Source organism: Gallinula chloropus (genome assembly GCF_964237585.1).
Source record: "Gallinula chloropus genome assembly, chromosome: 10".
Lineage (NCBI taxonomy): Eukaryota > Metazoa > Chordata > Aves > Gruiformes > Rallidae > Gallinula > Gallinula chloropus.
In genome coordinates this window covers 16,745,166-16,758,902 of record NC_140095.1, presented here as the reverse complement: position 1 = coordinate 16,758,902, position 13,737 = coordinate 16,745,166, and the positions used below count along the sequence as shown (strand labels likewise).

Here is a 13,737-nt window from a genome sequence, read left to right as displayed (position 1 = left end):
ATGTACATCTGATGCTTAGTCAAATCAGGAAGTTCTTGTCATTTCCCTGTCCTAGCAGCTCATCCTTCTTGGTGAGCCAGCAAAGAGGGAATAGTCCTCCAGGATGCTCAGTTAATACTTTCCACAGCTGCATTTGCAGTGATGCAGCCAGGTGGTGTGGAGAGGCAGCTGCTGTGCTGCTGAGCTGGGTTGTGTCCCCCACACAACAGTGGGAAATGAGCAGCCACTTGGGAAAGACTCTTCACTGGGTCAGGCTGGTAGAGCTCTGCTTTGGTCTCAGGAAGCTCATCCTGGCTGAAGGAAAAGGACTGTGGTGTAGTCCTTGGGCACTTACAGTGACAGTGTGATTTCAGTATGACTAAAACTTGTTTCCCTGAAGATCTGGGCAGCACTCACCTGAGAGCATCAGCAGCAGTAGATATGACCAGGGGAGCTCTGAGATATGGCTATTCCAGTCCAGAAACTCAAACTCATTTCCATTAGCTTGGGGCTGACTGGCTTTTTGGCTGATTAGCAACTGGGTTTTGGTCACAGGAATGCCTGAAAGCAGAAAAGCTTTGTCCAGTGTCATAAGCCCTGTTCTTACATGGGATGTGTGCAGATGAGGCATCTCTCAGGCTGGGCTGAGGAGATGGGTGAGTCTTGCAGCTGTTGTAGCAGAGTCTAGTGCAGGATGGGTGTATAACTGGGTGTTTCTGGGGGCAGGAAGCCATCTTGATGTGCTGGTTGTCAGCAGAGATGAGTCCTTTGCCATGGTACTGAGCAAGATGCACAGCCCAGGCCCTTTCTGTGGGCAGCACTTATGGAGATGCAGCCCAAAAGGCTGTGTTAGCTTGTGAGGTTAGTGTGGCAGCATAACAATCTTCCCTTGATATTTCTTATTTGACAGCTGCAGATGAGTCCAGAGCAAGCTGCAAGGGGCTGCTTGTTCTGAACCTGAAGTGTTAATAATGCTGAGAGACTCAAAAATGGGTGTCTCTGAAGGACCTGTGTTTTGAGATCTCATTTGGAGGTGTAACACATAAAACACCACTGAAGTCTTGAGAGCTCTAGACTCTGCTCTGGCTGTGAAGAAAAGTACCATCTACTCTGGGTTTCCTTTGTTAAATATGCTAAACAACTATACCTTGTCTCTCCTAGCCCTGAGAGTCTCTGAGTTGTGAGGAGGTGTAGTGGTGGGCTGGAAAAGAGAGAAGCTTGAATGTTTCAGAGAAATTGAGCATTAAGCAGTGGTGCTGATAGAGTTCCTCTGAGGGGGAAGAGATGGCAGGGAGGTAAAAAGTGTGTCAATCAAGACAGAATGGCATCTATGGTAGGAATATAGGCATGTCTGTAGTTTTATTAGAAATATGCAGGATCCAGTTTTCCTATTACTTTCCCCTGGGAGCTCACTTCCCTGGAAGAGGAGAGCAAGGGGTGGTGAGACCTAGTCTGGTGTTGGTGTGAGCAGGGCACTTGGAGAGACAACAGAGCACGAACCACCTGGGAGGATGTGCTGGGACCTGTGAGGCTGTGAAGGTTGTGGTGGTGTGAGCTTGGCTGGTTCTCAGGAGGATGAGTGAGCAGTGCTGGTCTAATGACCCAGCAGTGACATTAGGTGAAGTCTCCTTTGCTTGCTGAGAGTCAAGTCAGTTTGTACTGATGCAGAGGTGTGACTTTTCTGGTGGTGGTGGAATCAGTGCTGTGAAGGGGACTGTACCTGTCAGCAGAGCCAAAGTAGATAAAACAGGGGCTGCAGAGCTTTATCAGGGCTCATCTTGTCCTGCTGTGGCAGCTTTGGAGACCTGACCTGAACCAGAGCCTTGCTCTGGGATAAGAACAAGGCTGTGCAGCACATGCTGTTGAGTGTTGAGGGCACCCTCAGAGCTGCTTGAGCTGGAGACTGGTATTTGAACAACAAAAAGTTACCAAAGCAGATGTGGTTAAATGGCTTAACAACAAAAAACCCTCAAAACAACCCACTAGTTATGCTGCTGGGAAGCTTTCTCTTGACAAAAACATCCCTAGGTGTTGCTAAAACCTTTAGGAAAGTGGTGATCCCATCTGCAGAAGTGCCGTGTCACTGAAGGGAAGAAAGGCAGTTTTCTGAGTGGGGAAGGAGCCTTAATTATTTTTATGTATCTATAGATACATTTCTGTGCAGGCAGAGCCTGTGAAGGAGTGAAACGTGGGAACATCAGAGAACAGGAGAATTACCATAGAAAAGGGAGAGTGAGCACGTTCACCACTAACCGGGGGTGTGAATCACTTGGCTGTGTATTAGGCTCCCTTCCCCACTCTCCTTGGGACCCTGAAGAGGGAGGAGGTCAGGGTCCTCTGTGACTATGTCCTGCCCACCACAGTGCTGGCTCAGCCCAGTGGCTGTAGGACTTTGTTCCTAGGACTCCTCACAACCTCTTGGGTTATCTACCTGATGAGTTAGCCTACACTGCTTGTTATGCTCCTATTTTCCTCTTTGTTTGCCTAGTTGCTCCTCCATGATTATTTTTATCCTGTTTCCTGCCTCTTCTATCAGAATGTGGTGCAAAACAGACCCGGTGAGAGCTGTCCTACCAGGCATAGCATCATTATATGCTGTTTACTTTTCCAAAACTTTACCTGAGACATGAACAAGAGGGTCTTTGTAATATCACTTCTTGCCCTCAGCTGCTTTTCTCAGTCACATATTGTTCTTCAGCTGTTTGGCATAATTTTAAAATTAAGATTAGCAAGGTGCTGTACTAAACCTATTGCTAAAGCATCAGGATCATCTCTCCTACAGATCTGATCCTGCAGTGTAAACTCCTGTGGAAATTAATGGGCTGTCTGGATTCCAGTGCAGGATTGAGACTTTATTGTGTAAATCCATCAATAAAGGCAATCAAGTGAGTCAGGCAAGGTTTATATTTAATACTCTCTTGCTGTCATCCCTCATTATTCTGCTCAGGTTTCCTTTTGTAACTCAAGCACACAGGAGCAAATCCTTCAAACCACAGGGCTTTGCAGGGTTCTCCCCATCCCCTGACATCACATTTCATACCACTGGTGTTATTTTAGGAGGCTGTAGTTATTGAACAGTAATGGGGAGGGAAATGATCTTTTTAATACATATTTGGTACTGAACATGGCTCTGGTTTTGGTATGAAAGTGTGTTTGGGCCATTCTGACCTTCTCCCACACGGTGGTGTGGGCGCAGCTGGTGGACAGGGTGCTGCAGATGGGAGAGAAGTGGAGTGGTCACAGGGCCTGTCTGGGCTCAGCACCTGAGCTGCTCTCTCCTCTTCCTTGGCTCTGTCTACACTGGACAAGGCTGGGAGCTGCTCTCACCTGGCCAGTCTGACCAGGTCCAGGACCCACTCTGCTTCCTTCAGGAACAGGGTGGGCAGCCAGCTGCCTTAAAGCAGGGCATTGCTCCACTTCTCCATGGACATATAGCTTTGGGAGGGAAAGAAGACTTCAGAAACAAAACCTGTTTAAAAATGCACCTCCCCAAACCCTACCACATCATGACTGACTCATGGGAAGACACCTCAGTAACAAAGAACATCTTTTGTTCTTCAAATAGATTTTTCTATTACCTTTTAAACTATCATCCCCTCTTTCTTGCTTGCTTTTTCCATTCTCAATCTCTTACTGTCTCTCCCAAGGATTTACTGAGATATGCTATATCAGATGAGTTTTCTCATCCTCCTTTTGGCCTCTCCCCTAATTCCATGCCCAAATACACATACAGAAATTAACTTGTGATTCAGGGCAACACACAGCTCTTCAGATCTGCCACGAACCATCTGTATGACCTCGGGCAGTTTACTCTTCTGTTGCAAACTCTCCACTGTGAACCTGCACATGACTTTGATTTGAGTTGAAAAGAAATGTTAGGGATGGCCACACACCAAACTAAGCTTTGTCTCCAGTTGTACACACTAACAACTATTCTGATCTAAGGAACATGTGGCAGCAATTCATTACAAGAGCTTATAAGTGAGCTGTGGTGGCGTCTGGCCAAACACATGACACAGTGTGTTTTCCTCCTTCCTTGGATGGTACTGACCTGTCTCTGAGCACAGACAAGCAGAGTTCAGCTGTGCAGAAGGTCCTCATCACTCTGGTCTGCTTGAATCTCACTTATCCACCTGTTTCAAACCTTATAAATTACTTTTATCTCCAAATTCTTCCCTCCTCTTTTTTTTTTGCTGGAGAACAAGGCACACCGCTTCTTCCCACCTGTATCACATTCCACAACTTTGATGTCATCTTGATTTTTGTCTCCTGAGAAACCTGCATGGGATGAGTCTTCATTTTTCCCTCTCCTTTGGGAGAGACCTGAGCAGGGCTACTTTGATGGATCCTTTTCCATCAATAACACCTGTGAGCACAGATCTGCTAGAAGGGAAGTATTGGCCCACGTGGGCAGAGAAAGGGTTTTCACTCATAATATTGAAATTTCTTCTGAAGATGACACAGAAGGGATAAAGACTCAGGAGTGTGGGTTTCTGCCACACAAACTGTGGCAACAAACTGAGTTTCAACAAAGCCTCAAACTTGTTTTTCAACCTTGCCTGAATAACCAGGTTTGTGCTGGGGTGCTTTAGTAAAAGCAGACAGACTTCCAGGGGTGTTGAGTGACCTGGCCCTCCTGGTGTCTCTGCTGGAGCTAAGTTATTTAAATAAAATCCTTTTAGCTGTTTTCTTGGGATATGAAGGGTTTTAGGGGTTTGCTGGCTGGGGTACCTCTGTCTTATCCCCCTGAAAGATGGCAAGAATTCCTCTGTCTGTGTGGGGAAACTGAAATGATACATTTATAATTTTCTTACCTTAACAAAATAGAGGGAGTGACTCAAATATGTCCCATCCTTATGGAAATTAATTGTGTTAATGGGATCATTAGAATTTAGAGCTACTGTCATCAGACTGGTTTTTGCAGCTAATGATGGTTGTGGGGAAGATTATGACATAATGAAGGCGGAGAATCTGGTCATCTATATATATGTGATCTGACCTGAGCCCTTTCTTTGGGTTTCATTGAGCAATGCACTAATAGAGTCAACATAAGCAAACAGCTGCCACCCTCACCATGAAAATAGAAGGTGCCTCGGTGGTCCTTGCTCTGGCATTTTTCTGCTTCTTCTCAGGTTAGTAACTTCTGGTGTTCTCTGTGCTGAAGTTTGGGACTGGCAGAGGACACAGCCTGGGAGCTTCTGTGGAGACAGAGAGGATTAGAAAGCCCTTGTTCTTTAAAGAGCATAGCAACCTAACCAGGCCATCACTTTTCTACTGTATTACTTGTTAACGTGTTACATCAAATAATACGCCTTTTTTCTCTTGCATGTGAATATGGTGAAGTTCCACTGAAGGTGAAAGTATTTTTGGTAGAGTCAACAGTTGAACAAACCAACCAACCCACAATTGTTTAAGTGGAGAAAAATTCATTTCTATCCAGGCTGGATTTTTGTGTAAAAAAGCTTGACTTTGAATGAAAGTGACATATACTTTTTGTTAAATTCAGAAAAATGGGGATTTTTTTGTCAGTGCTCTAAGGAACACGGTTTGTATGGCTGGAATAGAGAGGCTTTGGCAGGAGTTTAGACTTAATGCAACGGTCTCTTGCTTTACTGCCTATTTCTGTTGAAAATAAGGTAGTGGAGGATTTCTTGATGTTTTCCTGTGATGCCACTGATGATGTAAGAGAAAAGGATGGAACGTGTATTGTATCAGCTCTACGGGGTTAAGTAGCAAGAAATGTGTATCAGCTACCCACCTGGTGACTCATTAATTTGGTAATTTGTGTGAAGTACTGCAAATGGAATGGGCCTTGAAAAGGCGTTTGAAGGTTTGGATAAATGATGTTGTTATGGGCTAGCTCTGGTATGCTGGGCTAGCTCTGGTACCCCAGTCAGCTGAAGAGGAAGAAAGTAAAAAATCCACTTGGGCCTGATAACACTGATAAGGCTTTGGGGTAGAATAATAGAGAAACAGATACTGAATCATCCTTAGGACATGGATTTTAAGACTGAGAAAGTAGCACAGTAAAGGAAGGCACAAGACACACTAAATGGATGTGCTTTTGCATTTGAATGACAAAGTGCAATGTTCCAGAAAGTCTCTAATGCCCAGTTCTTTCTATAAGTGTACAATAACGCTTTGGATTAGCTTTTATTCAGATGTATTTGGGTGGATTAGAAAACTGCATCAAGTATTTTAATTAAATGCTTTTGATTTAAAATTTCCCTTCAAAGATTTTGTATGGCTTTATTGTTGTGGGGTTTTTTTTTTTGTTGCAGATGTTGCCAGCCAGGCTTCGATTAAGGCGAGTCCAACCTCTTCTATTCTGATTCTGCTTTTGTTTTGTCAGCTATACTGCTTAATGCATGCTCTGAGCAAAGTCATTTAGAGGGACTCTGCTTAGATATCACAATGCTTTTTTCAGGAGTGGAAAAAGCAGTGAATTGCTCCATGTTTAGAGACAATGCTTTTGTAATACAGCGATGGCTCTAGCTGACAGTGTGTGTTTGGTGTGCCGTGCTGAGCATACATCCAAACAGCTCTGAGCTGGAAATCTCATGAGATTAAGTTAGAAATGGCATGAATTATATTTCTAATAATTCAGAATTTTGCTCCTGATCCAGCAGAAACCCTTGCTTCTGATAAATCCCTTAATTAAAAGAATTAAGGCGAGTCCTTTGACTCACGGAAAATTATTTGATTCAGTGACTGAGAAGTCAGCTCCATTCAAGTTTTAATCAAACAAGCTTGCCTCTCCTTGGTAAAGACCCTTTTGGAAAACACAGCAGTCAAAAATAACTAAATGGCTCATTGATTCTCCCTAGGCCGCGTCTCAGTTACCCGGCAGAAGAGGCAATTGGTTGAGGCAGCATTACACAGTATTACTGCTCCACTTCCTAAGAGCATTGTGCTTTTCTGTGCTTCAGTCTTGCACCTGAATCGCTCTTCAGTTGCTCTGGTCGATTCATTACTCTTGCATCCCACTGGCACTTCTAGGGCTATATTTTCCGCTCCTGACTAACTTTATAATGTAGAGGCCTCCCCTGCAGCGGGCAGCAATTTGCAGCTGTACATAAATTAAATATGTATTTCTTTTCCTATGCATAATGGGCCTTGCAACAGGTTTTGAACTTTCTCGTTGCCTTTTCTGCCTCAGGTAGCTCTGGGTGAAGCCTGTAACAATATGTGGTGTCTGGGGAGGGATGGGGATGTGGGGAATGTGGTAGCCCCAGGCCTGGTAGGAACAATTACTGTTGAGAGCCTGTAGCCCACCCAAAAAAAAGCTCAAATATGAATGAGCTGTTCTTAGGATCTTGATGGCCTCTGAAGGAGCCTCCACTGACTGTCCTCCTCTGCTTTTCAGAATGACTGCCGGAAAATTTGGTCACTTCTGCGCAGTGGGAAGTTTTCCTGTCCCACCAACAGGGACCCTGTCAGTGGCCTGGATGGCAAAGCAGACCTCAACAAGTGCCTGATGTGCCAAAGGCTGCTGTGAGTATTGGTCACCCGTCGGTTCACGTGGCTGTCCTGCCTGTGGGCAGCACTTCCTCTCCTGTAGCGGTGAACCTGCTCTCAGGATGCTTTGTTGCACTCTGTGGTGTAAAACTGTAGAACTGGGCCAGGCAAACCAGCCTGTGGCCCTTCAGCTTGCCTGTGAACCCAGTATCGCTCTCCACCTTATCACACTGAGGGGACGCACCACAGGGTGTGTAGAGCAAACACTGGGTGAAAACGCGGGCTTAGACTCTTCTTTCTGTGGTTGGTGTTTAGTAGGATGGAAATGCCTGGATGTTAGGCAGAGAGAAGGGATGCCAGAATGCCCCCAGTGCAGTGCTGAATACCCTGGGTATGTCTCACTGAGCCAGAGCCCCAGTGCCAGTCTGTACCCTCCACCTTGTGCAACGGGGAGGTGGGGTTGGCAGGACTGGCCTTTAATCACTAGCCATTTTGGTTTTATGGCCGTGCTCTGTATGCTGCTCTCTCACTCATGCTGCTTTTTCTTGCAGGGAAAGAGACTCAAAAAACAAAGGGAGTGGTGGAGAGGTGAACAGGAATGTGAACTCCTTGGGAGAGGTGAGGTGAAACATCGCTACTGAAGCCAGTTTTATCAGCGTGCCGGAGCAGGGTGATGCAGTAGTGTTGTGTCTTCTGACTCTGACCCACTTGTGTTTCCTTGTCTGCGGCGTGGGAAACGCTCTGCCTCAGCTAGAAGGTCTGAGGGAACATCAGGCTTCATGCCATCCACAAGCGTAAAAGAAACCAAAACTTCTCACGGCTCCTCCCAGGCCATCTAGTCCCTATCCAGCAATTACTGACACGACAAGGATGGTCTGTGCCTGACACAGAGTACAGGCTAAGGAGGATACCTGCCTGTTTATAAGGCACATCATTGGCATCTGACAAATAATTAATAGCAGTGGTGGTGCATGTGAGCTGTGACTACGGCAGGGTGTGGGAGCAGCTGGCTCTAATTGTCCCTTGTTTATCTGGTTGATGCACCTGGCTGGTTTCTTTTACCCATAGCTGTTTTTCTAGATAGCAGGTCTTTATGTGGAGGGACTTGTCTTTTTGAGCCTTGGGGTTTTATTCTCAATAGGACTGAATTGGTTTCCATCAGATAGTGTTGGTGCAGTGGGTTTTTTGTGGGTTTTTTGTGGGTTTTTTCTTTTAAATCTGGTTAAGCAGTGTAGCTTTCTAGCTCTTGTGTGTCTGGACAATTTGAAGGCTTTGTAAAGCATAGCACTCCTAAGGGAGATCTCTTTAAACAGCTGGCTTGCCAAAGTGTGGTCCTGAAGGCAGACAGTGTTACACTGTCAAGCAGAGACCTACACTAAATTTCTTTGTTCAGCCACAGATTTTCTGTCTGGCTTTGGCAAGTAGTTTTCTGGGCTTGACTTCCCCATCTGCAGAGCTGGGATAAGTTATCAAAGTATCATCTCCTTTACACAGTGTGTGTGTGTGTGTAAATGCAGATCACATGGCAGATAACCTTAAAAGTGCTGTGTAAAGGATTCTAAAGGTTTCATATATATATATATCATGTATTTCCTATGCTACCAACCTGCTCGCTTATCCTGAAAGTCAGAGGAAAGTTGTTCAGAGGAAATTAAAGACCAGACTGAAATGCTTAAGCAGGCTTTGCTACAAAAGCCTTTTGTGAAAGAGTGCTTTGCATCAATTAGTGCCTAACATCGTGTTAAGTGGAAGGTAAAAATGCCCAAATCTTACTCCAGCATACCTGCAAAGGAGGGGTGCAAGGATCTTTTAAAAATGCTTGCAGCTTTATCATTTACTGTGCAGGGATGTTGAGATTCTCAGCAGCGTGCTCACTCGTGAGAGATGGGAAAACCAGACTTGCTCATTGAAAATTCACTGAGAAATTAATGGTTTTGTACTTTAAGCAGCACCTTGGCACTTCTGACAGGCTCCTGCTTGTCTTATCTATTAGAAATAGAAATGAGACTACCTTGGATGTGCTCACCTAAACATATGGATTTACTTACTGTGTGTTGCGTACTACAGTTTAAGAGGACACATCAAACTCTGGTTTTCCACCGAGTTACGCCTCAAGGAAACAAAATAGTGTTTGAAATGTAACTCATTGGGTGGATAATCCTTTGTGGATTTGTTGGAGACGCGTCCCTCCGTCAGCATATCTGTGTCAACCCATGTCTCTGGCACTTCCACAGGATGACTGCCGCGAGTTTCGGGATCTCTTCAAGAAAGGGAAGCTTTCCTGCACCAGAGAAAACGACCCTGTCCGGGATTCCTCTGGGAAGCAACACAGCAATAAGTGCATCATGTGTGCAGAGAAGTTGTGAGTAGAGAGAAGGAAAAAAACCCCAAACCCTTCTTCTGTTAGACTGAGGTTGGAGTGACCTGGCTGCTGATGCTGCTGGGTAGGATCGCTCCTCCTTGTGCAGCTGGTGGCAGGGGAAACTTCTTGCTCCCCAGAGCACTGTGGTATTCACTTCCTCATCTTCTCTTCCAGCAAAAGGGAGAATGAACGGAAGTTATATAAAAACAGACAAGGAAAAGATAAGGTGAGATTAAAGATTTAGGCAGGTCAATATGAAACTTTATTGGATTTTCAGCCAAAACAGAGAAAAGGCAACATTATTCTCCTCAGTTGCTCTGTCTCTGATTTAATCTTGAGATCTGCTTTCCTTTTCCTCCTTATTTCTTGTTCGTGCTTTTGTATCCCTCAAGTGAACCACTTGTTCCTGAATGTTGTGGTGTGTCCTGCTGTGTTGTGGATCTAGGGACAGGTAAATCCCATCAGAATAAGAAACCAGGTGTGATGTGCTGTCCTGGAACCTGGCTCAAGGGTGGAGAAGCCAGCACTGCTGAGGGTGCTACTTAGGTTAAAAGGAAAAAATTGGGTGAAAAACTCTAAATCTGAGCTCTTATAAACTTGATCATTGTACTCTGGGGTGAGAGCTCAGCCTTGTGCTGTCTCCATGGGCATGTTGCTCACTTTTAGCTTTCCTTGTTGCAAATTTATCATGGTGCTGCTGTCTGTCACCTTCACCCTGTCATCCCTGCAGCCATCGTGCCCCTGTGCATTGATGGTCTCTGGATGAAAGTGGCTCTGTAAGGGGGTGGAAAAAAAATCCCTTTCCAGCATTTCCCTTCCAATTTCTACCATGGCAGGGACTGGTGTGGTCCCTTTAAGCCTCAGTCTTGGGGATAATCCTGTTTCAGTGCTTTTCCTAAAGACTTTGACACAAAAATGGAAGCATAAGTGAAATTTGCTGATGGCAAAGCTGAGAGGCAGTATCAGCAGAGGAGGATCAGCAGATCACTCAGGACTAATTGGATAGAGCTGAGGCCTGGAGTAATAGAAACAAGATAAAATGTAATAACAGTGCAAGATCACACAGTCAGTGATTAACAAGAATTCCTGTGTGTGGGTTAGAAGTGACAAAGGAAGGATAAGAAAGCCCTGGATTTATTAGTGGGTCAGGGATGCGACAGGCCATGAAAGAGGCAAATGCAAATCTCGGATGTACTCAGTGAGGTTTTGCAGCAGAGGTTGGGAAGTTAAGAGCCCCAGGAATACTAGTTCAAAGGGAGCCAGGTTGGGAGAGGCTATTAAGGGATTGCACATCTGTCTGAGGTGCAGTTTTGGGTGCTGAGCTGGTCTGGTCCCAGGGAACAAGGTGCGGAGGGGCTGGGAGTGCTTTCCTGGGCTTGCTGGAGAGGGAAAGCATTGCCTGAACTGCACAGGGAGGTGAGCATGTGCTGGTGATGGGGAGATGCAGTGAGGCTCTTGGGCAGCCCCTCTGAAGTGAGGTGTGACATTTATGACAGGAGCAAAGCAACATGATGGCAGGCCACAGCAGGTCCAGGCTCGTCCTGCTCCCCACCATATCTCTCCTTCTCACATCTGGTTTGGCTCTAGGGAGGTGTGGGGCTCTGTACTCTGGGTGTTTTGACAATGTCAGCCCAGTAACAAAGTTGGGTGGCCAGAGACTGAGGTGTCCCAGGTGGGATGCAAGGGACAATGCTGGGGAAGTCCTTCCCTGGCACAGAGGATGAGGTGCTGGAGACTTCTGAGCAAAGCAGAGGCCAGTGACCTGCTAAGGACCTCAATGTGAGCAGACAATGCCCCTTAAATTTGCAGAGAATTGCAAGTGTTAAAACCCATTTGTTAGAAATAAAGGGTGAATGGGATCCAGTTACTTATCCTCTGTACTTGCTGTTTGGAATTGCCTGTTGTAGTGTCTGAAATAATTAAAATTAGAGGGACCAAATGTTTACATCCATGTTACACAACAGGGCAAATTAACATGGTTTCTGTGCAGTGATTCTGGACAGGGAACAAATTAATCATCCACTCTCCAAACACCCTTCCACAGCTCATGGGCTATTAAGTATGTTTGCATTGTGCTTTTATGTTTTAACTGCTGCTTCTTGATTGACACATCCCAAAGTGTGGTTGGCTTTGGGGGTACTACTCACTTTGTAAATTAAATTATCTGAGCTACAATCTGGGCAAAGGCTGTGGCTGTGTATTAAGGATGTTGGGAGAAGTGGGAGGGACTTCATTACTGTTTCGGTCACATCACTAGCATGCTTTGGATAGCCTGATGAGGAGACTAATAATTAGTCAGACCACACTAGAAAACTCCCAACACGTGCTGTGCAGGCAGAGGGACCCATAATTTTTCTGACTCACTGCTCTGTTTATATACTAAGTGGCTGGTACTGCACACCCTCTTCTCTTGCCCACACCCAGGCTCTCCTGTGATGCATTTGTGATGGTTCAGTGCTTTCCTGGCAGGAAACCTCAGGTTTCTAAGAATCAGATCAATAAGGGAAGGAGGGATGGGGTGCCCTAACCATTGCCCTCCTTCCCCAGGACGACTGCAGTGAGTATCGCTCTCAGTTTGAAGCTGGTGGACGACTATCCTGCACGAGGGAGAATGACCCTGTTCGGGATTCCTCTGGCAAGCAGCACACCAACAAATGTCTCATGTGCGCTGAGAAGTTGTGAGTACAGCTTCCTCTGAGCAGCAACAGCCCAAAAGGGAAACCTCCTGCTGCGCAAACCGCAGCTTCTGCCTGTGGAGCTGCATCTGAGCGATGCCTGGGAGAGAGTCCTGAATCCCAGTGGCCCTCCGAGAGATGCTCCAGCAATAGGGCTCCGGCCATTGTCCCTCTTCCCACTTCCCTTTCAGCGCAGAGGGCCCAGGGGCAGGTGAGAAGCAGCATGGAGTAGAGGAGGAGAAGCAGGGTTGATAGAGAGCAGCCCCTTTTCCAGGGGACTGTCGGGTGAGGGCAGCTCCTGAGGAGTTACCCACACATGTACTTTGCCTTCCAGATGCTCTCTCTCTCTACTCCCATAGAGCATATGCAGAAGCAGCCCTGATTTGAAAGCAGCCACCTGGATCCAGGATGTAGCATACAGTGGGAATGGTGAGGAGAAGGGAGAAGGCTTAGGGGTGGGAATTAGGAACAGGACCACCAGGAACAGGGACTGTGGATGGGGAGGTGGTGCCTAATGGCATGATGCTGGCTTACAGTGTAGCCCCAGGTCCTGGTGGCACTTACACTGCCATAGCGCTCCCTTTCCCTTGTTTCCCCTTCTTCCAGCAAAAAGGAAGCCCAAAGAGGAGGTCAGTCTGGTGGAACTGCCCAGCGCAACAAACCGCTCACTTCAGGGAACACAAACCAGGTGAGATGGAGCTTGGAGCCTGCCCTGAGCTCAGAGAGAAAGGGTCTGGTGACAGTCTGTGGGATGTTCATGGTCAGGGACTGTTTGTGGTCAGCATGGGGTGGCCATGGTACTTGGGATGCTGGAGCCAGCGAACAAGAAGGGAGAAGCTGGTTGTATTGCAAAGCCCTGCTCATTTGTGGGATGGACCTGTGTGTGAGCATGCAAAATCAGCATGTTTGGACCTGACAGAACAGCCCCTCTTGCTTTCCCAGTGGTTTGATGCTATATATGAAGTAAAGGGCAGAGTCAGATTCCCCACAATCCTGTCAGCCCTTGATGATAATGTTTGGGGGGTGTTAAAGCCTGTGTGGAACAAGCATCAAACCAGCTTCTCCAGAAACAGCCCTGCAAGTCCCTGGGTCTGGGAGGAGGAGTGGAGAGGGCAGGAGCTGCTTTAGCTTTGCTGCCTCTCTGGTTGTATAGAAATGTCTTCTGTGCTTGGTTGTTGAATGTGATCCTTTTTCTTTTGCAGAAGAACTGTGGTGGTTCAGGGTCATGGCAGGGTGGGAACAACAGACGTCCCTACTCAGGCA

General features: G+C 46.4%; 1 protein-coding gene across 1 annotated transcript; it reads left to right on the top strand.

The window, feature by feature from the left end:
- Positions 1-9,650: 9,650 nt before the first annotated feature.
- On the top strand, positions 9,651-12,481 carry LOC311195340 (serine protease inhibitor Kazal-type 5-like; the record flags this gene model as incomplete). Its single annotated transcript, XM_084268721.1, has 3 exons — positions 9,651-9,799; positions 9,974-10,025; positions 12,347-12,481. 3 exons carry the CDS (start codon positions 9,651-9,653, stop codon positions 12,479-12,481), a joined length of 336 nt encoding a protein of 111 aa, XP_084124847.1.
- Between the last annotated feature and the right edge of the window lie 1,256 nt (positions 12,482-13,737).